Raw genomic sequence first — 27,810 nt, 5'->3', positions numbered from 1 at the left:
GTCCTACAAGGAGTATAGTCCCACTACTCAGGGTGTAAGAAGCAGGTAGATAGAAACAAACTTAAGTAAGCTTCTCTTAACAATTTTTTTTTTTTTACGAAGTAGATGGCGGTGGGTGGGTACTCTTTAAAACTCTCTACCCTTTTCCTGTTTCAAAAATTAAACTGATGTTTTTAAGCACTTGATTCTTCTTGCTTTATCAGTTTCAAAGAGACCATTCCAATGTTCCACATTTGTGCAATGAGTACCAATCAATGACGTGTGTTTAGAGGAGGTAGGCATAACTGAATACCTCAACTGCCACAATGTTCAACACTCTCCAAGTAAGACCCTGGGTCAGGAGAATATTTTTTTCTTTAACAGCCATGAACAGTTAAGTTTGAAAAATGTTTCAACCTTATTGTCTAACCTGTGGCCTCAAGTGAGGCTAGAGCACACATGAGAAAACAACTCCTCCTAGTTTCATAAAAGCCTCAAGACGCCTCCTTCCGGTCTTTCAGAACTGGACAAAGAATCTTCACAGGTTCCTATTCCCAATTACCTCTGCACATTTGTGTGTTTCGTAAAATTAAAAAGAAAGAACCGAGCTGACTGTAATGCAAAGTACTATTAAAAAAAAAAAAGGAACAAATCACAGTGACAAAGGAGACTCATCTGTGTGTGGTGTGTGCCTTGTCCCTCTACCCTCTCAGGAGCAGGGACAAGTTCATTACTCATCGTACCACTAAGCATGGAGCACAGACAGATTGGGTCACTACAGGTTTACAATTAGTATCTGTTGACTGAATCAAAGCATTGAGGTTACTAACATTACCCTTAACTACTTAATCCAGAGTAAGAACTATCAGGAGGGCAGGCTGGGGAGCCTGTTTGCACACGCAAGGGAGAGAGCACATGTATGGAAAAAGTACACAGGTGGGAGGGGGATTTTGTTTTGTGAAAAGGTAATGAGTATAGTCAAAGATGCCATACCCTTATACTCCAAAGTAGAGGCCACAAATACCAGAAATAAGGATGCAAACAAATTAGTATCATCAACAATAAAGTAATCTGATATAGATAATTTCATAGAACTGAATGATCAATACAGAATGCATTTGACATATGACACCAGTAGAACAGAGTAGCATATTGAGCTCTGCTTCCTAAGTACTCAAAGGCTCAGATGCAGAGACACCAAAACAGAGTCACATCATCTCTGCCCATTAATTGTGCAGACTCTATCACCACCAGCTTAGGACACTAACCAAAAGTCCAGAGACAGCATCTCCTAAGCAAGTTTTCAGTATTTTCTAAGTAGGGTAGAAACCAAAACTGCCCCAGAAGTGGATTACATGTGTTAAAAGGAGAGATATCTCATTTCTCACTCTCCACCCCAGGATTCTCCAGGCAGGAGGCCTAGGACTTTTATACTAGGATCTCTGAGGACCCTCTCAATGAGCCTCATATTTGCCCTACCTGTGAAATCCTGTGTGATACCACAATCCTGCCCACTGATATCTTCACTCAATATTCACTTTAGAAAAAACTCAAGCCAAGTTATCTGCCTCTCCCTCTCTCTCTTTGCTCTCCTTGCCCCTCCCTCCTCTCCCATCAACAAGGAGGAACATGGCACCTAAGAAACAGGACCTAGGCAACACTGAAAACCCCCGCCTGCCCACAGTTGGACCTAGCAGTTTACCCTGCTCTCAGTGCCACACACCCACAGGAGCTGGGAGAAGGCAGTGTGTGCTCCACTAGGGCACCATGTACCCCAAGCCTTGTAGAAGTTGGAAAACTGTCAATTAGGCAGTTAGCTCAGACACAAGGACCACTATTACTCTCCAGAATTATACATTTTTTCTGGGTCTGTCCAGAGTTCAGGGACAGCCATCTTTTGCATGTGATCATTTAATGACAGAAGCCAATTTTTAGTGGAGACCAAGTTAATAGCCTCCAGAATGACCTAGGAGGGGTGTGTGTGATGATATACAGCTGTATGGCAAATAAATATTAAAGTGTCCAATACAAATTTTTTCTAATTTAAAAATAAAGTATTCTTTACTCATATTGAATAAATGTACTGCATCCAAAGCCCTCACTCAGTCCCCATGCATCACATACTCTCCTGAGGGAAGACTGAGCAGTCCTCAAAGGGAAAGTGACATAGTCACCTGTTCTTTAGCATGGGCATAATCCACTTTACAAATAACATGTTAAGTGGATTTGAAGGATTAGATTTAATTAAAACAACCCTCAAAGAAGAGGTAGTTTTAAAAAGATTCCTGCAAACAACAAATCATCATCACCATCATCACCATCATCAGAGGGAGGATAACACCAGTAAGGAAAGCCCAAGTAAATAAGAAAAGAGAGAGTTGATTCTCTCTCCTACTCCTAGTACAAGCTACACTATGCGGTTAGACAAAATAATCTAACATGTCTCACATGAAGTCAGACAAGAAATTCCAAATAATCAAGATCATAGTTTTATGACTCTTGCTTTAAAGGTATACTATTTACTAAGATATTATGTAAGTGAAAAATGAGCCAGTTAGCATGATTAGCAAAACACTGATATATTGTTTATTTCATCCTTATTTTTATTTTCTGTTTATGATTAGGGTTTATGAATTAATGAATATAATAGCACAAGCCCCCACATGCATATAGTTTATGACTACATGCCTAGTTTCTGATTATAAGTGGGCAATATTTTGAATAGAATATTCCCATTTCAAAGCTAGATGTTTATAAGTACAGAGTGAAAAGAAGGTACCTTCCCAGTTTCCAAGAAATTTAGCTGACAGACTATGGGAGGGCCTACACGCAGGTAGAAGGGGAAATGTCAGTCAAAGTGAGAAATAAAAATATACAGAGAGATTACTAATGGGTAAGAAAATAAAACTCTGAACTCTACAAATAATGGTTCTCAAAACCTCACTAAAGATCACTGACCAAGATCTGCTTTGAATTTAACCCACAGCAAGATCAACAACTCATCTCCTTATCTAATTCCTGTAAACAGAGGAAAAAAATTATTCGGGACGATTGATACCAGTGTCTTCCCAAAGTAAATTGTGATAGTGCAACCAGCACATGCCTTAAATGAAACTCAAGTGCTGATTTAAAAGGCTCCTTTAAAAATGCATAAAGGCTTATTATAGAAGCAGGCACACAAGCCATTAGACTAGACCACATTTAATAAAATTAAGGCTGCTCCACAAGAAGAGAGATGAAAAAAATTTGGCTGAAAGTTTAATTCAGATACCATGTCCCAAGAACATACTTAAGGGGCTTGAATTACACTATCCATCCAAATAAACAAGGCTGGTCTTATTTTGAAAACTGTAGTCAATTAAATAAGCATATTAGATTAGCAGTGCTCATGTTAAAATAATTCTCTTTCTAATTATTCATATGGGTTGACTGAGCCATAAACCTCCCAAGCCCACTTTTAAACTTAACTCTTATTACATGGATTTTAATTTTTTTTAACCTTAAAAGATAAGGTACATTTCATAAATATTAAAAACATCCTTGGCTATTAATATTTATAACTTGTATTCACTAATGTCTCTCAACTCCCGAGGCACTATGACAACATAAAAACACACAGTGCAAAATTTTCTAAGTGTTCGCAGGAAGGTGACAAACTCAAGGCTGAGAGCATGAGAACACAGATACCAGAGACGAAAGATCTAGGTAATGACCTAGGCCTGAACTACAGAAGAGCAAAATACCAACAAAGCAAGCCAGTCCTTCAATTCAAGAGTCCTTCTGAGATGAAAGAAGATTCAACCTTAATTCAATAGAATAAGGAAAAAAAAAATCAAGGTAATGACAGACCAGGTTCAAAGATATTAAAGAAAAGCAACCAAATACACAACAGGGTAAACTTAAAATCTAGAAATAAAGGCTCTCAATTTCTTATAACACTGAATCTAAACCAAACACCTTCACTGAGCTCAAAGACTAGTTCATAATTTATTATCTGAAGATGGATTATGAGAAATGGGGTGACGGAGACAAGAGTTAAGAATCTGAAAGTACAATAAACTTCTTCCCGATTTTCTGAAACCCAGTTTCCCTTAAAACAGACAACTCTTATTCCCTTTTTCCAAAACTTCTTTTTATAGGAGATAAGGAAAGTAAGAATCTCTAAGTTAATTACATACGGAACTAAAAGATAAAAGCACAGAATAGGCAGAAGATAATTTTTAAAATATTAAATCTGATCATCAGAACATCCTGTAAAGCTTTACCAAGTTAAAAAAAAAAAAAAGCATGCAGGGAGGGGGCTAGATGATGTTGAGAGCAGATGAAATAGCTATCAACAACCTAATATTTGAGTCACCTACATGCCTTGCCATTTCAATAATCAGGCATTCTCCTGGAGATCCTATCATTTCAGTCCTCTTGCTCAATCTTTCTCAGAATTCAATCTTGATTTTAAGAGCACAGTTTTACTCAGTAACTACCATAAAACAAAAACCAGAGGTTAAACTGGGAAACACCAAAAATAACAATTTAAACTAATACAGCTTTCTACTAACATCAAACATCTTGTATTTTCACAGTATTAAAATCAACCAGTAAGTTTCAAACAACTTTCCTCTACCTAATAAGCTCAAAATTCTTTTCTAGGCCCCAAAGAGTTCTGAAGTTAACTGGACAGGCTGCCTAGGAAACACCTCTAAAATTCCTTCATGCATGTCTGTGCTAAATTTGCAAAAAAATATTACTCATTTAAGATGCCACACAGGAAACCTACAGGCAGAATTAAGAAATGGCTTTGTGAAATTTCTTTCTCCTCAAGGGCAAGCAGCAAGCAGCCCCATGCATGTCCTCCTCCAGCCCAATCACCAACCACCACAGTCAAAAGTGGCAGTGTTTCCTTTCTACCAATACTTTTTTTAAACCTTACAAAGTTAAAGCAGAGAGCGAAGTGAACACAAGGCTTAGTCAACTGGGTACCAAGTCATACAGTTCCAAATGGAGCCTCTGACAGTAAACCCTCTTCTCCCAAGGCAAAAGCCACCCTAAGTAGGAAATGAACATGGTGTTTATGGAAAATTTCTTTCTCATACCTCAGGTAACATAATTTTTTTTAAAGGAGATATTTTACTAATTTTTATCTTTACTCTCTTCAGCACTCTAAAATACCTGAATGAAAAAATGCATGTGATTTAAGCTAGAAAACATATAACTCTTTATTAAGCTAAATTTGTGATTATATTTTTGGTAATTAACTATTCTGCTCCAGCAAGGAAATAAAATTGATATTCACTGGTGATAAAAAACAAAACAAAAAAATACTAGCATGGAGGTTACATGGCATTATGGCTGCAGTATACCATATGGCCAAAAAGGATATTAAAAATGTTACGGAAAATAAAAAATGTTTATGTCTCTGTGTTCTGTTTAACATCTAAAAGTCACCATTCTTCTCACATGCAGATTAGGGATTTTTTTAAGTGACTTAATGACTTAATCTGGTTGTTGCCCCAGTATTAGAATATAATTTGAAAAATCAGAATATTTATACCCGTCTATGAGACAGAATATCCTCTTTGGGCTAAAAATGCATGGTCATTCTATGGACTCTACAGAGGTTAGAAAACTACCACCCACGGGCCAAATCCAGACTGCCATCTGTTTCTCTACAGCCCAGGAGCTAAGAATGGTTTTTACATTTTTAAAGAGTTGTTTAAAAAAAAAAAAAAAAGACACGCATCAGAGACCATGACCCACAAAGCCTGGAATATTTACTATCTGGGCCTTTACAGGGGTTTGCCAACCTCTAAACTGCAAGGAATAAAAACTTAAAAAGGGAAGAAGGACCTAAATTATAAAAACATAATGTCATCACGTAAGTTAGGTACCCTTAGTGGTGCACATATTATAAAACGAAGTAAATGAAAGAGCTTGACCTAAAAATTAAAACACAAGGGCTTCCCTGGTGGCGCAGTGGTTGAGAGTCTGCCTGCCGATGCAGGGGACACGGGTCCGTGCCCCGGTCCGGGAAGATCCCACATGCCGCGGAGCGGCTGGGCCCGTGAGCCATGGCCGCTGAGCCTGCGCATCCGGAGCCTGTGCTCCGCAACGGGAGAGGCCACAACAGTGAGAGGCCCACATACCGCAAAAAAAAAAAAAAAAATGAAACACAAGAATAAGATCTTATCAAGAAAAAAACTAAAAAGGGGAATTTGAAAGCACTGGAAACAGTTAAGAAGACCCCAGCATTCTGTAGGTCAGGGTTTCTCAACCTCAGTACTACTGCTATTGGGGGCCAGATAATCTGTTGCTGTTGGGGGCTATAACTGTACATGCAAGGTGATTAGCAGCATCCCTGGCCTCTCCCACTAGATGCTAGTGGCACCGCCCACTCAAGCTGTGCCCACATAAACGTCTCCAGACACTGCCAATGCCCCCAGAGGGGCAAAACTACTCCTGGTTGAGAACCACTGCTGTAGGTTATTGTCCTTTTGTCCCCACCCTGGATATTTGCAACAGACACTATTCCCCAAGTAGGTTTTCTCTGTGCCCATAAGAAAAAGAAAGAAAACAACAATAATAACAGCAAACCGGAGACCCTGTCAGTAAAAGTACTGGACAATGAACCTGAGAGTTCTGAGTTGAGTAGCTGGGCATAAGAACCAGACCAGACTTACCTAAAACGCTGTGCCTGCTGAGCTAGTGGTCCTGGATACCTTCTGTTTGGAGACTGGTACAGCTGGGAAAGGATGGCCTGATTTGTTTTTTGGCTTGGATTATTAGCAAACTTTACAGTGATTGGCTCTGTGGCACCAGGAGGTTTCTGGCCATTTAGGCCTTTGATAGCTTCTTCTGCCTCAATCCGCTTGTCAAATCGAATAAACCCTACACCCCTTGATATGCCTATGGTAGATGTGGGTAAGGATTTGGGAAAGAGGGAGTGGAAGGAGACAGGAGGGAGAGAAGAAAGGATAAATTAATTTTTCCTTCTCAAGAACATGTTTTCACCCACATATAACATCTGCCACAAAATCACATGAGGAGAAAAGTTTTACCTTGACTTAGTAGCAATTCAGTATAGCGTTACAATTTTGTATTTTTTTAAATACATGAAATGCATTAAATTAAATTAACGCATTTTAAAGTCCATTACCACATGCTACCAATAAGCCAAGAAGAAGAAGAAAGCACACAAGCATATCCATGTTTCCTTTCCCCACCTTCTTCTCTCCCTCTCATGCACTCACACTCTTTAAAAAAGTCAACAGTATGCCTGACTTGTACTTTTCAAATTATGCTACTGGACAAACAGTTCAGAAATTATGGGCACAGTAGCTCTTTTTCTTGTTACAAGGAGAACAGAAACAGACATTTGCTAAAAATGCTAAAAAGCTATGCTAAAAATATATGCACAGTGGTAGAAAAATATATTTCAGCTACATTTTTAAACAATATAATTCTACTTAATCATATAGGAAACCGACCCTTTACGAAAAACGTCTGAAGAGGCTTTTCTGGTTCCCTGAAGTTACCCCACTGTTTTTAACTGGCGGTTCTTTATTATACAAATAATATTATATGGAGAAAAAGAGGTGAAAGAGGAGGTAGAGTTTAAAAATAAATAAGATAGAAGTAAAGCCTCAAAGCTCTCTTTCTTTGGCAGCATTTACTTCTGACTACGGAATGTCATTCCCTGGCTCCCGCTCTCCCCACCCTGAGAGACAAGAATGGGGGAAGGCAGAGGGATGGCCAAATACCTGTCCAGCTTTTGAGAAATGGTAGCAGGAAACCCAACTCATTCCATTTAATTAGCTTAACAGGCTATTTGGGGTGGCCATAGCTGGCCATCATGAGATTAGTAGTTGTAGGGAAAGACTTTCTTGGCAAGCAAATTGGTAGTAGCAGTACCAGCTTGGGACTAGCAGTGAGAAAAGCCTAGATGATTCAGAGTATGTCACTGCAGAAAAGAGTGAGAGGTTGTTAAGAAAGATAGGCTAAGAAAATGCACTAGACCATTAGATTTATAGGAACTTTAAAAAAGAATAAAGGTCTGCTTGCTTTACAATTAATACTGTGTAAGTTGAATGGCTTAGAATTTTACTCTAAGGTAGACGAGGCATTTTTTCCATATACACTTACCTCAGACCGCCCCTATCACTTCACCCTTCCTATTTAAGCTATACCTGCTGCACATTATTACCACCTGATGGCTGAATAACAAAATTGCAGGATTTTTCATTTTAGGTAAAGTGGATAATTTCACTCTGTAAGTCTTAAGTATAAAGATGAAATGGTGAAACGACAGCAAATCTATCCTTTCAGTTATCTATTAAGAATGAATAACCCCTAGGACTTGACTATTCCATAAGGAAAGCATTAGATAAGCAACGAAATGGCCTCTATATAGGATGAGTCATCTAAACCTATGGTCCTCAAACCTGAGCATGCATCAGTATAACCCAAAGGGCTTGGTAAAATGCCCACTCTGAGAGTTTTATTCATTAGGTTTTGGGTGGAGCCCAAGACTGTGCATTTCTAAGGAGGTTCCAGGAGGATGCTGATGCTCTAGGTGCAGAATCACACATGAGAACCACTGACTAAACCAGGAGGTGGTGAGATAAATCCACCTGTGAGCCTATATACTCAGGATGGACTTGCAGTTAAGAGATGGGCTTTCTGTATCACAGGTGAAAGAAATCTACTTTTGATTCACAAGTCCTCACTGAGAATGAATGAATGAAAAAGCATGACTAATATGAACAAAATATCAGGCCATTTTTGTTGCTCTAAACAAATATATCTAGATTGCTAGGCCTGGATTTCTATTTGACCCCATTAGCAGTCTGTGTTGTACAATACACTGTGATAGACTGTATGATAATTACAAAATGCACCTAAGAAGAAAAGACCACATTTTTATATACCTCACTGGACTAAATTTTCTCCATACAGCAAAACCTACAGGCCATTCTCCCAAGTATGTGAATGATGGTAGATATCACTTTACTCAGAAGTACGGTATTCAGACTCTGTAAGAGGTTAACTAACAGCACAGAGGGGCATACCATAGGCTGCTTCTGATCAAATTCAGATCAACTAAATTGATCGTCACTTGAAGAATTAAAAACTTGGCCTAATTTTACTCTGTGGTCCGTTGTTTCTTTAAAAAGAAAAACAATCACACGTTGCAATGTACAACTATCTCCACAGGTACAATAATTATGAGAGAGAGAGATGGGAAAGGAGAGAGAAAGAGAATAGGGAGAGTGAAGGAGGGGAGAAAGAAGAAACGCACAGAAAAAAGAAAAACCTATTTTCTTAAAAAACAAAGAAACCCCGCCCCCCAAAAAAAGACTACTCACAAAATCTTAATGTGACTGCTTAAGTATATGGCATTATAGGTTATTTTTCCCCCTCCTTACCATGTTTCCCTAATTTCATTATGTTTTAAAAAGAATATTGCTTTTACAATAGAAAAATATGCCGGTGCCTTATTTTTAAGATCCATCATCAAATCTATATTGCTAGTTTTTCTTTAACTCAAAGCTTTAGCAGAAGAGCTAGCTCCCTTACATACAAAATTTTTAATAAACATATTAGTCTTCTTATTTTGGTTTGGTTAAAAGTAATATAAGGGCTAAAATAAATTTTTAACATTCAAAATTCTAAACTCTTACACATGCCTATACAACACAACATGGACCTGAAAAATAGCCTTAACAGCAATTACCAGGATAGATGTAGTGTAATCCGCTCCTGGAGAATTAGCTGCACTAAACTATGTTTTTCACAAAAATAAGATTGTTTATTAGTACTTTATAAGGAGAATGGGAGCTTTTTTCATGCAGCAGCTTGGAAATGAAGATTAATTTGTAATAATTATGTGTAATAACTTACATGTAATAATTATACTTATAAATTTATTACAAGCCACAAAACAGACTCCAAACCTGCACCTTTGCGGAGGAAATGACTCAAGCTTGCTCACTACACTCCACGATCTATTCTTATCCATGCATATCTATGAACAGTCCCAGCAGAAAACTGCATTTTCTGTCCCACATATACCTTTGATGTGTTCCACAAGTAAGACTTCTGTATGGGAAGGCAGAATATTTCACCATCTGCCAGTCGGAAAGCAGAAAAGATTGTCCAGAGCAGCTGCCTACTTACCAGTGACCTGGTCAACCAGAATACGAGAAGTAATAATGCGTCCGTATTGTGAAAAAAGTTGTTCCAACTCCTTCTGTGTCATTGTTTTCGGAAGTCCACTGACGTACAAATTTGCATCTCTGATAGAAGCTGAACTTGGGCGAGCATAAGAAACCTGGAAGAGAGCAATGAAACGTATATGCACACTCAGTGACCTCCCTTCCCAAACCCAAAAACTGCCTCAAGTTAGTTAGCAGCTTCTGCATTAGAAGTACACAACAAACACTGAAGTGCAAGCAAGTCCAGAGTGAACTGTTTCATTTCTGGAGAAATTCTCGACAAATGAGAAACGCCATTCCCTTGTATGGAGAGAAGACAATATTTACCCCTAGCTTTGTAAGTGTTCAAAACAGACCAATGGTGCACATAGCAGAGTACTACTCATGGTAATAAGTTATCCTTGAGCGGGGAAATCCCCCTAAACTAGGGATTTAGGCTCAATCAGAAGACCAAGCTTAAAGATTCTAAATTCACCTGACACATCTGTGTGAACTGTTGTTTTTGCACTTCTCCCATCTCAGGGTTTGGGGGTGATGGTACAAAGTTTCTGAAGAATTTATTATAAGTACGTCCTTTTGATTTATTCGAAAATAGCTATCGTCCTTAAATTGCAAGAAGTTGAAGCATGAATGAACTGTACCTCCCGTTATCCTTTGCCTACTGTCTTCTTGTCCACAAATCTCTTTAATCTTGATTTTCAAAAGGTCTTAAGTCTGTCTATTGGTTTATTGACTTTACCTGCCATTTTAGGTACCCTTTCAAAAAGCTTCCCATCTTTGAGATATAGTGTCCAAACTTCTACCAGGATGGAAGACACAACAAGTCCATGTGTATTTATCATCAACACTCTTTACATGAACTCCAGGAGGAAAGGAGCTGTATCTGTCTCTCTTATCACTGTATCTTAGCACATCACACGTGTTAGAATATCTGCTGAGTAAAGCCAGGATAGTACCCCATTGATCCCGTAGGTCCACAACAGTTTGCAAGGCACACGGCATTCAAGGAGAGTTCATCACGTCATCTAGATCTTGCCCAAACTGTGACCAATAGCTCTGTGCCTATAACCTATCTCTGCCAATTTTAAGTTAGCACTGAGTCTTGTGCTATTTTGACCTCATTTCCTTTAGTTTAACTGTAAGCTCTTCTGGACTGACTACTAGGACAGGACCTTCACAGTATACCCCATGTGCCAGACCATTCATAAAAATGGCCAATGAGTCTACTCCTGGGCTTGATTTGGTGGAGTACCATGACAAGATAACTTCTGCCTGTTCATGGTAGCCATTAGTATCCACCTTTAATCTGGCTCACTGCTTACTGCAAAACAAAATTTAAAAATACCTTTTCAAGTTAAACAGTTTTTGATATTTGGTACGAAACACCAAATATTTTCTCCATGATTTCAATTATGTCCACAGTTCTCTGTTATCACTATTTTTTCCTTTCCAGAAAAAAAAAGACAGGTTTTATAAAGGTCTTGCTCTCTTTCACCCCAATCCCCATCGTGTTAACATTTAATACTCTTACCCTTTATTCAACAAGTTTGCTCAATAACAAGTGAAACTACACCTGCTGTTCCAAAAGCTGTATTTGGAAGTCACATTAGCACTGTCTTATACTACAGACACAGGTAATTTGGAATAGTGGTGGAGAAAAGATAGGTAACTATTCACATACTACTCCTTTTTTCTTTATGCCTAAATACTTAAGAACAATGAAGACTGGGGAACTTAAATATAAGTGAAAATCAAGAAATGAAAGAAATTTCCAAGTGCTCAAAATAATTCAAATGGAGTCTAATCTTGGGACTGCTAAAAACTGATCAAAACAAAGCAAATTAACTATATGTGCATTCAGTGATGTGAATACACGAACAACCAATTTCTTTTCTAAAATACAATCCTTCATTTACCTGGGTAAGCTAAAAATCCCACCACTCAGACACTCTTAGAATCTAGGACTCTAAGGCTTTATTTCAGTGGCAGGGAGCTCTCACCAAGTCAGCTGTTAGTCTGCTCCAGATTGTGTGACTGAAGTGTTCCCCTTATAAAGAGCCACTTCCCATGGGCAACAGAATAGGCACTACACACGCTCAGAGTTAGGAGGTTTACTTCCAATGACTGATGAAGCAGGCAGCCTCAACACAAGCTCAAGCAAAGGTGACACCTCTCTAACCAATATGCCTGGGCTCAAAACCAGGTTTAATTCATTAAGGGCTCTTGAATTTGAACAAATTTTACCTTCTTTATATGGTTAATAGGAATAATAAAATAATCTCTAATCCACCTGAACCGCTATTAGCCCAGAGCCTAAAAACCTAGGTGACTACACTATATTTACCTCTACATGCATCTGAGAATGTAGGTAAAGACCTCAACCATTACAGTTGAGAGTAACCTGAGTCCCTTACTGTGTTCCAGAATAATTTACTCACGCAGTGACATTCACTGCTTTGTGCATTTCAGAGGAGTGTGGGTGGAGTGTTTTAAAAGTTATCCTAAAATATATTTAGGAAAACGGGTTTATATTTAGTGCTTATGTAAAAGCTTTGAAAACATACTTGGGTCAGTCATGTTATCTGCATTTTTTTTTTTTCTTTCAGTGTCTGGTCTTCAGTTCACATTGCTTCTTTAATTCCCAACCTGTATTGACTATATTTTCTTATTTTCTGTATTCTGGATGCTCTGGCATTTGTGGCCTTGATCCTGGAGAGACTACCCCTCCCAGGAATAGCTAATTCTAGAGATAGTAAATGACTCCCCCGTGAGGTACCTTTGATACACAAACCAGTCAATCCAGAGACCACACCCCCAACTCCTTTATCAAATCCTCACATCAAGCCAATATTCCTCCTGCTCTAAATCAGCTTAGGGCCAGGTAACTTACAATCAGGGACCACCCCTATAGACCAGAGCCCTCCAAAACTACTCATACTACCCAACACCAAACCTACTCAGTGTACCTGTCCTGCCTTGTCCTTAGCTTTCCACTAGGACCCAACAAAAGCTCTGGGCCATGCTCTGCCCTCTCCCCTCTGCCTCCTAGCCATCCCTGGTGCTTGCCCATGTGGCCTTGCATGGAACGTTGTGCCTCCTGTTTCTAGAGATCAGTTAAGTATAAACTTTCTCCTTCATAACAATCATTTATGTGTCTGTATGTAAGGTAAGACACCTGATTAAAACAAATCCCAGGTACATTTTTAGAACACAGCTACATTAAAAGGGCTCCAAGAACCAGTAACAAACCTTCTCAAAATATTGTTTTTCAGTAACTTTGTCAAAGAACTGGTTCCTATCACCACAGGCCGACTGGGTGATTGATTGTATAGAAGCTCATGGTGGTAACAGTATTTCCATTTAACTTACACATAGGGGCTTATGGGACTTCATCATTTGCAAAGCATTTTCAGATACAGTATTTTGTTTGTGCCTCACCACAACCCTGTGAGGGCACACATTAGTATTTTATAGCTGAGGAAACAGATATAGACAAGGTAAGTAAAATTCCTAAGGTTATACACAAGTGTTGAACTCTGGCTTAAAATTCTGATCTTCTGAACCCATGTCCTTGTCTCCTTGTCCGGTTTTCATGCCACAATACCACATTACAGTAACTAGCTCATCAGTGCACTTGTTCTGAGAGTTTGAAAAATTAAATTAATCTTGATTGTTTCTTAAACACACACACACAGTGAAACTGAGGAGGACAGACAGTAGAATAGGATGGCACCAAAAATTACGGTTAAGTCAAGTTATTTTATTTTCCCATTAATATTTTTTAAAGCAACTTTTCCCAAGAAACGATGAGTGGCCACTAATTGCAATTAACTGGAAAAACTACACATCATAATAAGAATTCTGAAATTAGTTTTATTACTTTCTAAGTTTTAGAATTCCATTAAATGAGCATCGTACCACCACTCCCCCTTGCCCACTTCCAGGAAATAAAGATGAAGGAAGGGCAACTTCTCTCCTCCCAGATCAATGTGCTATGTCTCCCCTCTATACGTTTATTGTTTCTTGGGATTAAAGCAGCCCCCCCCTCCCCTCTCTATCAAGGATATCACTGTCAGCAACATCCCCCCTTCCAGGAAACGGAAAGTATTTCTTCCTCTTCTTCTACCTCAAAGGATTATAAACAGAAAACATACTTAGACCAAAGTAGGCAGAAGACTTGCAATAGGATATGGACTTGTATTTTACTTTGGAGATTCAAATCAGTTTCCAGACCAAATTTTCTATCTGGCAATTATCAGCAATTCTTGACTCTGATTTTTCTGTGGGTCTGGAGCTCAAACTGGTGCCTGGCTTTAATACTTACCTAGAGAACTACTCTTGGGCTACCTGAAACCTCAAAGTGTTAAGTCTATCTTTGTGGTTCTTCAAGACTAAAATAAAACCCTGTGGAGAAGACCCAAGACATGGTCTTGTTTTATGGCAGCTTCTTTATTAGAAATACTTCGATAAAACTGAGTTATTTGTAGTGAGGTGGATGGACCCAGGGTTTGTCATACAGAGTGAAGTAAGTGAGAAAGAGAAAAACAAATACTGTATGCTAACACATATATATGGAATCTAAAAAAAAAATAAATGGTTCTGATGAACCTAGGGGCTGGACAGGAATAAAGACCCAGACGTAGAGAATGGACTTGAGGACATGGGGAGGGGGAAGGGTAAGCTGTGACAAAGTGAGAGAGTGGCATGGACATATATACACTACCAAATGTAAAACAGATAGCTAGTGGGAAGCAGCCGCATAGCACAGGGAGATCAGCTCGATGCTTTGTGACCACCTAGAGGGGTGGGATAGGGAGGGTGGGAGGGAGACACAAGAGGGAGGGGATATGGGGATATGTCTACATATAGCCGATTCACTTTGTTATACAGCAGAGACTAACAGATCATTGTAAAGCAATTATACCCCAATAAAGATGTTTTAAAAAAAAAAAAAAAAAGAAATACTTTGATACAATGAACCTCCAGCATTATGTTCCAGTGGGGTCAAAATAGCTTCTTCTTTCACCAAGTGAGAGCTGTTCTCCAATCTACATTCACTGGATTAATAGATAGGTTTGGATTTTACATTTTCACTGCCATTTAAACAGGTAAATATTTAATGCCTGAGGAGCAAGGTTATGAAATATCAAAACTACTAAGTGAAGGATCTAATTTAAGAGGCAGCCAGAGAGTCTGCAATTTAAATATTTAAAGATGATACAGAAAGTACAACACTGAACACCAATCTACTCCAAAGATAGCAATTTAAAACTCAGGTTTATTCTGGAATTCCTCACAACCCTACAAGTGATATAATAAACAAAGACAAGCAGTGCTGAGATTACTTGAAGGGAAAAGGATGGGAGACAATCACAAGTACCAGACAAATAAATGCTCTAGCCAATGGCTTCTCAAACTGTTCTTCACAAATGAGATCAGACTGGACAAAACAGAGATAAAAACAGAGTTATCAAAGTAATTAGGTCTTGAAAATGGAATAGTTTGAGACACAGTATGTTCCTTGCAATTAAAACCTCATTTCTTCATCAGCAACTAAAACTAATTACACATTAAACATTCAAAGACAAGTAACACATATACTAAGAATGGGCTATCGAAACACAAGTTAATCAAAATACACAGAACTAAAAGAAATGAAAATATCTTATGGAAAGAATTGGTAATTTACTACATGTACATAGTAAGTTTCAAAATCCCTGCACATCACTTTATCAGCAGTCAATCTAAATGCTTTTGTCCAAAACTACAACTGCTCTCAATTCTCTCTGCTTCATCAATGATCAGTGACAGTGAACATTAATACCAACAGATTAAAGTGATAAGGACTATAAATGAACAAAGCAATCTCTTCTTTATTAAACTAAGGACATCTGAAAAATCTCCCACTGGCAAGATCACCATTGAACAACTTCTATCACTTGTCAATTACTGACCCAGGACTACAAACATTAAACCTGAAAATTAGATACTTGCCACTTCAGACTTTTTTTTTGAAAAGCTCCATTCAATCTCTTCAGCTGAAAGAAGTGGACAAGGTCATAGTTGTGCCTATTTAAACTGAGAGTTAATTGCTGCTCGTATCAAAAAACGGAGTCTTGATGGGACTGAGGAAAATGATACTATCGCTAAATAAAAATTAGCTCCAGCTCTGGCAGGCAGTAGCAAAGGTCTTGTGAAAGCATCAAGGCTTTACAGGCAGGGAGCTATATTGGACCCTCCAAGAGAGCTCAGAAACACACAGAAAGATGTGACCTCTAACCACAATTCAGGCCACAGACCTCAAAACCCACCAAAAGGAAGCAATGTCCTTTGATCTACTTCTAAACGCAAAACCCTACCAGGAACAGGTCTCAAACACACACCAAGACATATACATATCCGTCCAAGATTAGGTTTTGCACAGGACAAGCCTGTTTCACAGAGGGCTGCAAATGAGTAAACTTGAGAGAACAAAGCATACAGAAGTAAGTCCATAAGAAATTAAAGATTCCCTCTAGCAAAGGTGCTTGAGATAAAAGGAATAATCATACCTAACAGGAAGACTTAGTAAAGGTACTGTAGATTAGAGCAGTTGCCTTTAAGAGATATTCCAAGAATAGAGAATACTGCATCCATGGAAAACACACACAGAACCTCAAATTTTACTGAGACTGGGTTGGTTGAATGCTCTCAGTCTAAAAGATTGTCTTGATTCAAACGAGAAGTTCAGAGATACCACAAAATACATTTGATTGGGTTATTCTGTGCTTAAAATCTCTCAGGGACTCCCTAATGCTTTAAGATTGATTTCAAGTTTCTTAGTCCATTATACTCAGGGTACTGACTAGCTTCTCTATATAAACACATACAACCTTCAGCAGTTTCCCAAAGCTTCCTGCTCTCACTTCCCTGTATTAGTGTAAGCTGCTCTTTCCAGTCATCTAAATTTTCGTCACTTCAGACTCTGCTTGGGAATCACCTAGTTTCTAAAGTCAACTCTCATCCATCCTCTCCACTCTAGTCTGAGCTGGGTACCCCTTACCTGTGCCCACACTGCATTATATGCCTTGTTCTCTTAAATACTGAGGAAACCAAGATGTACTCATCTGTTACTGTGTCTTGTGACTGGCTTAACTGCTTGAAATATGAAACCTTGTCTTTATCCTCTTTGTTCACCCTAGTACCTACCAAACATATATTGTAATGAGGATGATTTATCATCACACACTTATTGAGGAGACTTTATTTTTGAAATCTTGTCTAGAAAGTTAGGAGAGGCCACAATCTGCTAATATACCAAAAATCCTATGTGATGGTACTTTCTGAATATACTTGACTGTAGATTCCACTAAACATTAAGAAAAAAAAATGAAGTCTCATTTTGTAAACTGGGGATTCAAATCTCAAGAGGCAATAAAATCTTAAACACAGTTATATGTTGCAGGGGTGGGGGTATTGTAATTTTGGAGCAAAAATACAGATATCATTTAGTCCAAACTCTTTGTATTTAGAAAAAAAGGGAAACTTCATACTTGTCCAAAGACACAGAGCAAAAGAGTTGGGTGTAGAATACCAGAGTCTTGACTCTTTGTCAAGGGGTTTTCCATTACACCACTGGCTGCAACACACAGTCTGAAACCATGCAAATTTCTAGGGAAATGATCAGACATTTATAAGGAGATACTAGAAAAGATATGCAAGAAGGAAAGAACCTTAATTTTGCCAAATGTTTTCTTATACATAAGGAAATCTGAAATACATCAAATGAGCCTTTCCCTTAGGACAGTTACTGTATTTCTCCTACTAGTAGTGCCTGAGAATTATTTATGAGATATTTGAGAAAAATCTAACAGGGGTGAGGGGAGTTGAAGAGAAAAAAATAAATCAAACTAAGAATCCTGAGACTGGGACTTCCCTGGCAGTCCAGTGGTTAAGAATTCGCACTTCCACAGCCGGGGGCGTGGATTCGATCCCTGGTCAGGGAACTAAGATCTCATGCAGTGCACTTCGTGGCCAAAAAAAAAAAAAAAAAAAAAAAGAATCCTGAGGCTAACACGCTTTACCTTCTTTTTTGAAAAGAATCACGTACCATTTAAGATAAAGGGAAAACAGCAACTGGATGTTTTACACCAGAGGGACTTTCCCAGTTTCACATCATTTCCAAGTTTTAGTGCAACATCATTAAATAAAATTCAAGGCAGGTGATTCTTATATCCAACTTAAAGATGAAGCTAAGAATAAGTGATCATATATGACACTGTTAAAAACAATACTAAAACTACTAAAGAGCCATAGGAAAACAAAAGTATGCTGGTTGTGAAATCTGTATGATACAACTAATCATAAACGGAGGACTTGACAGATTAGATTTCCCTTTTCACACATCTTAAACACCCTCTGAAAAATTACCTTAAGCAGAGTTTATTAAATGTTACCCAAAACAGTTTCATCCATGTGCATCAATTAAATGAGGGTCCAAATAGGTTGTCATGACAGGCATCTTTATTTTTTATTCAACTATCATAGTTGGCAGGTATCTGTCCTTTTATTGTTGCTTCTGCTTTGGCTGTAGTACACAGTTGGTTCAGCAAGGACTCTCATGCTGGTAAAAGCAAACAGGAAGTCCAGGGTAAAGATATTCTTGAAATGCAACTTGGAGAGGCCACAAATACCTTCCAAATTCCTCAAGATCTTTGCACGCAAAGAATTTACCAAAAAATAAAACACAAGTAGAGCGATGGTAGTGGATATGACATCTGAATGCGGTGTGTGGTTAAATCATATCCACTACTGCAGTGGTGGTGGATTAGTCATTCCAAGGTCTAAGCAGGAATCCCTCAATTAAAATGTTCGTATTCCATTTCCAATCCCATACCTTCACTTAGCTCATTAAAATTTTAGAAAGTGATTACAGTAAAGTGGCATGGAAAAAAAAACAGATGGGAGTTTCAGCTGTAACCACCGAAGAATCCATTCCTGCTTTGTCTATATTAAGTTGTTTGCAATAGTGGTTAAGAAAGGAGATTCCCTAACTTTTAATATCGAAAATGAGAAATGAGCCCATTTCTTTGGCCACATAATCTTTAAAACGTCAAGTAACATGAATAATGAATAGGCTGGAATTGAGGCAAACACGAGTTAGTTTAGTACTAAGTCAAAAAACTTACGGCAAAAGAGAATGCACTATTACTGGTGAAATTCGGGCCACAAGAGATCATATTTTGAACTAGTGGCCTGAAACTGGTGCTTGCAGCACTAGAACTCTCCAAAGTTACAAAGGAGTAAGATCATAGGGCATGGAGTCTCACAGAGCTAAGTTCAGGTCTTGGCTTTGTCACTTACCAGTTATATAACTTGGGAATAATTTCCTTAGGTCCTTTGAAGAGTGTATTTCTTTATTTGTAATTTGATGTTAATGATAGTCCTTACCTCACAGTGACTTTAAAATGATTAAACAGAATGATAAAACTAAGAGCATAGAGCTGGAGAACAATAATAATGTTTTCATCATAATATAATGATTTCACATATATAAAATTATGTAACAATACAGATGATGATAGCTCCTAGTATTTATTAAGTGTTTACCATGTGCCAGGTACTGTCCTGGGTATGTTACATTTATTAATTCAATTGATCCTCATAACCGGGGTATTAATTGGTTATCATTATCAGAGGCCCTAATTTATGGAAGAAAAACACTCAAATATTACCAGTATCTCTGAGATTTGGCACAAGGAAGATGTATGTACTTTAACAGAAAAACAGTTCAAAGATTAAGTAAAGCTTCTTCCAAATCTATTGCAGTTATTATCAAAACTCTCATTACAATAAAATTTGTAATTACAATATTACAAAACAAGTATTTTTTAAGAGAATAGCAGATGAGTAGGTTGGAAAGCCTGAAGCCTGGCTGAAACAAAGCATGATGGAAAGGCCATCCTCGAAACAGAGCATGATGGAAAGACCATCCTAGAAACAGAGCATGATGGAAAGACCATCCTCGAAACAGAGCATGATGGAAAGACCATCCTAGAAACAGAGCATGATGGAAAGACCATCCTAGAAACAGAGCATGATGGAAAGACCATCCTAGAAACAGAGCATGATGGAAAGGCCATCCTAGAAACAGAGCATGATGGAAAGACCATCCTACTGTCATACACAGGGTCAACATCCAGCATCTTTTTTTTTTTTGGCTGCACCGTGCCGCCTGTGGGATCTTAGCTCCCCAACCGAAGGGATCGAACCCAGGCCCTCGGCAGTGAAAGTGTGGAGTCCTAACCACTGGACTGCCAGGGAATTCCCATCCAGCATCTTTAAATGGACTGATAAGAAAAGCCAACAATTTCTCCAAAGAAACTGCCACATATCAAATCCTCCTACTTCTTCACTCCTTCTCAGAGGTCTCTTAGAGCTTAATGTGAAATGCAGAATGAGAAACAGGATACTTTTTTGGTAGTCAGTAGTAGACACAATAAATGGACTTAATGAAATAGAGCCTAACATCAAGTTAGATTAGGGTTACATGAATGTTTCTGAATATGGGATGGTTACAAGAGTCACCAAGAAACCAGGGCCTAATGACCCAATGTGAATTCACACTAAGAAGAAACACTAAGAAGCCTACACTAGCAGGGAGAATTGTAAATTTTTCATTTTAGACACTTTCACTAAATATACTCTGAGGATGTTAGAGAGATTTAGAGAAGGCAAATTTCAGTACTTAGGACCCAATACCCAGATGTGCTTGGGCTTCTCCAACACTACCAGAGCAGCAGACTGCTTCAGAGCCTCCCTGCTGCCCCCAAGTAACTGGGAGCACTGCAATTCACTTACAACGCTTTTACAGTATTAGGCTTTAAGCTCCTAAAGGGTTGAAACTTATTCTTATACGTACAGTCATCCCTCAGTATCCAAAGAGCCCCTGTGGGTACCAAAATCCACAGATGCTCAAGGTCCTCATATAGAACAGTGTAGTACAACAAATAGAGTCAGCCCTTCATATCTGCAGATGTGAACCCGAGGGCTGCCTATATGTGTGTATGTATGGACAGCCCCATCTACCAAGTAAGCACTCCAATACCTGCTGAGTGAATCTATTCCACGGCCTCCTGCAGGGGCTATTTCTGAAGTACCTCTCAGACAAGATGACTAGAAGGTGTGATGCTTGTCCAAACAATCTGGCTTTTTGTGCTTCATTGGAAACAATACAAGTTAAATTGGCTTATAGAAAAATAGCCGTATTCACCCAATTCTTAGAAAGCTATTCTGCAGTAAAAGCTCTTAAGGGTTCTTTCAAGATTCTGAAACTTGATCAGACACAATCTCCAACAAAAACCATACTATCAGGATACCTGTCACAACTTTACCCCCCAAAATAAACTTAAAATATAATTTATGTAATATTTGAGCATCTAGCATGTCTAAGGCACTGTCAACAGATTAAATAGCTGAGTTACAAAGTTAAACCTAAAGAAGGAACTACACGCTACATGTGATATAAGTAAACTGGAGCTGTTTAGAATAAAAGCTAATTAGTTGTTTTTTTTTTTACTGGTTGGTAACATGTGGAAAAAGAAAAAAGGTTCTCAACAGGCCAATTTTGGTAGGTTACACATTCTAGGACTTTCACATACTCCATCTAAGGTTTGAGAGACACAGATGATAGACAACAACACAGGCTCATGTGCATTATGTAGAAAATGTCACGTAAAAAAGTAACAGCTAAATCTTCATTTATTGTAGAAAAGAAAAAAAAGGCCATTAAGTCCCTTATACACCCATCCTTTGACTGTATCTTCATTGAATCCTAACACCTAACAGGAAGCCACAGTTTCACTTTTAATTTCACTTAAATTGTGAATTTTCCCATCTTTGAGTATATAGAGCAGGTCTCCCACTCTTTCTTGTGAACAATAAATAGAAACTTCCTCATTCAGAAACTACAGACAAAAGCATAAGTTTTCTGTGAGGTGCTCTGAAGATGAAGATGCCTGTCCTCAGAGAGCAGACCACCAAATAGGAGAGAAAGGTAACATGCAGCGAAAAATAAGTGCTTTGTTGGCCAAATAAAACTTGGTAAGTAATGATGGTGGTATAAGGCAGTATAGGCAGCGATGACCCAAGCAAGGCAGGAGGTAAGAGTCAGACTTGCATCTTCAAGGGTAAAGAACCCAGATGTGACAGGATAAAAATTTCTATAGGACAGTGACAACACTGGACTAGAAATGGTCGAGTCCTAAACGTCAAGGTGAAGCTTTTATAAGCAGGGGAGTAACAGGTTACAGAAATGTATATGTGTTTGTCATATACATATACAATACTGAGATAGCTTTTCCATCATAAGCTAGGTGAGGAGAATAGTCAAAAATCAGTGTGGCAATTAAAAAAAAAGTTAATTTGAATACCATCTACAATAAGTTTCCTTTTGTTCTATAACTAGAAGAAAAAAACTGCTTCACTGCAATGTTACCTCAGATATCTGAGTCTTCTTTGACCTACTTATACATACTGTAATGAAAGTATAATGATTCTATCTCTGTGTGTACACTAAATACTCCACAGAGAAATTTCTTCTTGGTACCATCTGTAAATATCTTAAATGAGTCTCAAAGGTCACAGTGGATCTTTTCAAAACAAGGCAGATACGTGTCTATGAACAAATGAATTAATCTGCCCCAAATTCATTCCTATAGTTCCTCTTATAAATTAGGTCTCCACTTAAAAAGGATAAATGTAAAATATGGGGCTAGGATGGATCAAATTTTTCTACCAATCATTTTTGTAGAAGGTTATTACTTGATAGAACAAGCACACTTACAGTTTTTAGATGCAAGTGTCCTCCAAAAAAGTACATGTCACATAAAGGCCTCTGTGTCTTTGGATGAGACATTCCTTCATGTGCAATATCTTTCTTCTTTCTCTCCCTGATAAATCCTATTTTGTAAAACCCTATCATCTCTGAAACCATTACAGAGGCCTCTCAACAGCTGGTGACATATCCTTTTCCATTGCACTCTGCATTCACTTACCATACATCCAAATAATGGTCACATAAAGCAAGTGCTGTCTCCCCTGCTACACAATGACACCAAGGACAAGACTACATCTTGTCACATTTTAGCACTGTTCCAACATTTAGCAAAGCTGGCTGGTACATACTAACCACTCAAAATGCCTCCAGAATTAATTAGTTACTCATAGGTGTTCCCTATCCAAGATTGTATAACCATGACGGTACAGTCTTACAATAATTTGCATTCTTTTTTAATATTATGATTGATATCTTTGCCTTTGGGGTGGGGGAGAAGCAGGGGGGAAAAGCACATGTATAATGAACATAATAACTTTTAAAGCACATGACCTTCCCTACAAACTTGGAGACTGACCACTGGTCTTGTTATAGTTCCATATAATGTAATAAGGCTGTAATAGGATGAGACTCTTTTACTAAACCTTTAATGTATGTTAAAAAATTATTCCTCAAACTTCTGAAGGAAAATTTCTAACGATCTTCCTCTTTTAAACAGAGGAGAAGATAGTTTATTTCAACAATCCCCCTTCAAACACCTGTTAGAAATATAAAGTCTGCAATCCATACCTGTATTACAAGTATACTACAATAGCCAAGATTTATTGTTTTAGGGCTTGTTTTGACCCATTTGTCGGGGATCTGGTGTGTGTGTGTATGCACTTATACTCTTAAAAAAAAAAATTAGGAAACCAAAATCTCTTTCAAGGGTAGACTGTCTTTGGTAAATAAGCTTTGATCATAAGCTATACATCGATTAAAAAAAAAAAGAGGCAGTAACAGAAAACATTTTGGATTAGCTATGGCATTTCTTACCTCTCAAATAGGCCTAGATGGAGATTTGTGTAACAGATACATATGTGTGTGTGTGTGTATAAAACATACAGTAAAAGGATAATAGAAATGTTATTAAAAGCCTTCCCCAGAGCCAAAGAAAGTTTTACCTACATATATTTTGTAGACCTGACCTAAGTTATACAACTATGAAAAATGTGTTCAATAGATAATTTAAAAGGAATAACCCCTGAAATATTACTGAATGTTTTATAACTTCAAACCTACCAAGATATTTTTCTCTCAACATGATTAGACATTAGAGAATAATCATGGGGAAAGCTTTTTTAAATGAGCTGATTTGCGGAACTAATAGTCTCATTCAAAGACAATCTCTGATTCTCCAAATATCTATTAGACACCTGAGCTATATATTCCCCCAAACAGCTTTAACAGAAAGTAATTACTGTACTCCTAAAGCCTTTTGTATGACAGTTGTGAAGATTTTACGAGAGAGGGTTTTTAAGGAAAACACCAACAACCTTAACTGTACACAAAGAAGAGACTATCATTCACTGCCATTCATAGAACTCCTCCAGAAATGTAAAGAGGGGAAGCAAGGAGGAGATAACCACCTTTACCTTTGTTGCAAGACAAAGTGTTCCCCTGCTTCAGATGACCTCACTTTACCTTGAGAATCTAGTTCTACGGTATTTAATTACACTGTTGGGAGCACAGAATGGTCTGGCACCATGCCCTTTCCCTGGGTCTCACTGATTGATAGCATCAATAACATTCACTGGCTGTAATTAAACCGCCAAATAGTATCCCCTTTGCCACTTGGCAGATCAATGTTCTCTAATACTCAAAGAACAAAGTAAAAAGGTGAGAGAGGTGTTTTTAGCCCTCACCTTCACAGTTCATTTGACTTTGTGCTTCAGAGTAGTTTGCAGACAATGCATATTTCACAATTCCCCCAAGAACACTGGTTAATGAAGAAGAACACCAAGGAAAATCCTGCAAGTTGGTGACAAGTACTTATTAACCCATTTTTGCAAATCTGAGCAGAACAGAGACATACTAAGCCTTTGGGCAACAGTATGCACACACTACTTTCCCACAGCTTTGGGACAAAATACAGTTTATAGGTCAAAAGGTTTATACATTAAGGTAGCACACAGTAAATTTTTTTCTTTAAATATTTTCAACATGCTATGTGTAAGAGTCCTTTATGAGAAGAGCAAATTCCCATTTATTCAGACCCTGACCAGAAAGTTCAAGTATCCAGATACTAGGGAGGGTGGGTCAGGAGTGTTGTTAGAAGTTTATAAAAATGAGACAAACTTTTATTGTATTGTAAAAGCAACCTCCATAATCTAAGGATTCACAACTATCTTGGATCATAAAATTCAAGTCCTAAACTCTATACTATGAAATACCCATTGTAAATGAATGAGCCCCAGAAGAACCATGCAGCAAATTCCCCACTCTCAGAATCAAACACTAAATGATGTTTATGTACTTGTAACGCTAGAAGTATCTAATGACATTCAAATGCTCTGAAAATGAGCAGGCACATCTGTGTGTATGAGAGACAGAGAGAATGAATGTGTGTGGGAGAAAGGGTAAGTATGACCTTATATTCATTAAAATTACACCTGTTAATCACAAGCATTCCAGATAGCTTATGAGAGGACCCACAAATGAAAATCTTACTTACATGTATCAATAGATTTGTTTTGAAACAAGCACCAGAGACCTATCCAAGTGTGAACTATTAAGGTCCACTCAACAATGGTTCTCAGGTCAGGCCACCACCTGCTAAGAATCACCTGTGGTGCTTGTTAAACTACAATTTCCTTGGCCTCACTCTGTAGATAATCATATTCAGTAAGTCTTGACTAGGGTCCAGAAATCTGCATTTTATCAACCAGACCACTCCAGTGATTTTGATGAACATTGAAGTTTTAGCAGTCTCTTATGTTGAGGGATTTTAAATAGGTAAAATTCTCAAACTCTGGGGCGTGTTTGGGTTTCCTGGAGAGCTCATAAAAATTACAGATGTCAAACCCTTCTCTTCACCATCCACCAGTGTTGGTTTCTGAATAACACAAACTCCCAGGTAGCTTGAAAGTATATGTGACTATAAATCACCAACAAATACAAAAATGCAAAAGTAAAACAAAGCCCATAAAACCCATCCAAAGGTATTTCTAAGAACCGGACCTGCTGCAAGTGGCTCAGCTGGGTTGGGGAGCCCATCAGTATAGCCAGTCTCGAAAAGGCTGCTGTGCTTGACTCTATGAGGTCAGAGCCTCTCTCAATGAGTCTGGAATCTTTCTAGGAAGGTGAACAGGGTCGTTTGGCTGGTCAGAAGTGGTCAAATTTCTAAAGAGTCATTTAACAAAATTTGTGGAAACTAAAGCATTTTCTGAATTATAAGTTTCCAGGGCCAGGCAGGCACTCTGCTTGCCCTTCCTTCGGCTCACCTGTGGGTCATTTCAAGACTCATTAGCAAGCCCAGAACCTATGCAGGAAGGATTAAACTTCTCATTCCCCTGGGAGGAGGTAACCTGGTACTAATGACCCAAAAGAAAGCCTATTAGCATGATTTATTTTTTCAAAATCTACTTCTCTATAACACAAGGTAACTAGAGCCATTTTTAAAATATCCAACAAAACTGAACCAAAGAATTAAACATTGTGACTACTTTCTTCAGAGTAAAAGTAGCTTTTTAATTCCTCCCCAACTAGACTTCTAAAATACCACTTTAATATAGAAAATGCAGACTGAAAAACAATGGAATATTCTTGATATTCTGTCTCTGAAAACAACAGCTCAACACAAGTATTTTCTACCTCTAGAGTTCAAGCCAATCGTTTCACCGGAACTATGTAACCTGGGACCATCTCTACCATTTTATAAATGAGCGAATTAGGCCAACAGAGCAAGAGCAGAACACGAACCCAGGACTTGTGACTCCACGTCCTGATGCAGCATTCGAAGGAGTTCTTCAAAGGTGGGGTGGGGTGGGGTGGGGTGGGGTGGGAGGGACAGGGGTAAGTAACCGATTTCCTGTATTGTTTTCAAAATATAGCCGCCTCTTCTTGCTTGCTCATGAACAGCATGCCAAGAAACTTCCCGAAGCAAAAGCTCCACCAGGAATTCTGATGTAGTACTTATGGCTGAGAACTGATGCTAAAGGCAATTACAGGAAAACCTGGCAAAGGTGGGAGTGAAAGAAAATGGACTACACATGCTTTGGTAAAGAGCCCACACAAATTTAAAGAGAGACAAATGCACTTTTCTGTGATTTTTAAACTAGCATCTAGGACTCAAAAGGAACCTACCAGAAAAACATTCTTGAAGAATGAGTGGTCTCCTATAAAACAGAGATTCAAAAAGTTACTATAATGCTTCTTTTACTGTCCATTACCAATGAAATACTTAAATCGATGTTAACTCACCTATCTGCTAAATAGGACCTCCAGATACCAGTTTTCTTCTCAAACCGGAGGTCTGGCTGTCTCACGTGCACAGCCTGAAAGTTTTTCTACCACCAGGCACAGCTCCACTCCCTCGCACCTAACAGAGGCCTGGTTCAGAAAATCTCAGGACGCTAAAAGCCCCAAATCAAGGTCCTCAAGAGAATATTCAGTTTGTTTATAGTGTATGGACGCTTGAACATCAATAATGTGAAACGGAAAGAAAACCATAAAAGGTGCCGGCATCAGCCAATGTGGCCTATTTCTGGTCCTAGTAGTACTATTATTAGCTATATCGTTTTTGAACATGTCCCTTATCCTGAGCTTCCT

General features: G+C 38.3%; 1 protein-coding gene across 7 annotated transcripts in view; it reads right to left on the bottom strand.

Annotated features, from left to right (window-relative positions):
• Positions 1–27,810, bottom strand: part of ELAVL2 (ELAV like RNA binding protein 2) — a 71,679-nt gene that overhangs the window by 1,656 nt on the left and 42,213 nt on the right. For all 7 annotated transcript variants that reach the window (XM_065879801.1, XM_065879802.1, XM_065879805.1 and 4 more), the window contains 2 exons: positions 10,150–10,303; positions 6,654–6,879 (listed from right to left, as the gene is read on the bottom strand). In XM_065879801.1, the coding sequence (XP_065735873.1) occupies positions 6,654–6,879; positions 10,150–10,303 (380 nt within the window). The remainder of the gene's footprint in view (positions 1–6,653; positions 6,880–10,149; positions 10,304–27,810) is intronic.

Source organism: Phocoena phocoena, chromosome 6 (assembly GCF_963924675.1).
Source record: "Phocoena phocoena chromosome 6, mPhoPho1.1, whole genome shotgun sequence".
In the NCBI taxonomy this organism is placed as follows: domain Eukaryota; kingdom Metazoa; phylum Chordata; class Mammalia; order Artiodactyla; family Phocoenidae; genus Phocoena; species Phocoena phocoena.
Note: the sequence above shows the minus strand (reverse complement) of the source record. Positions and strands in the feature narration are given on the sequence as shown.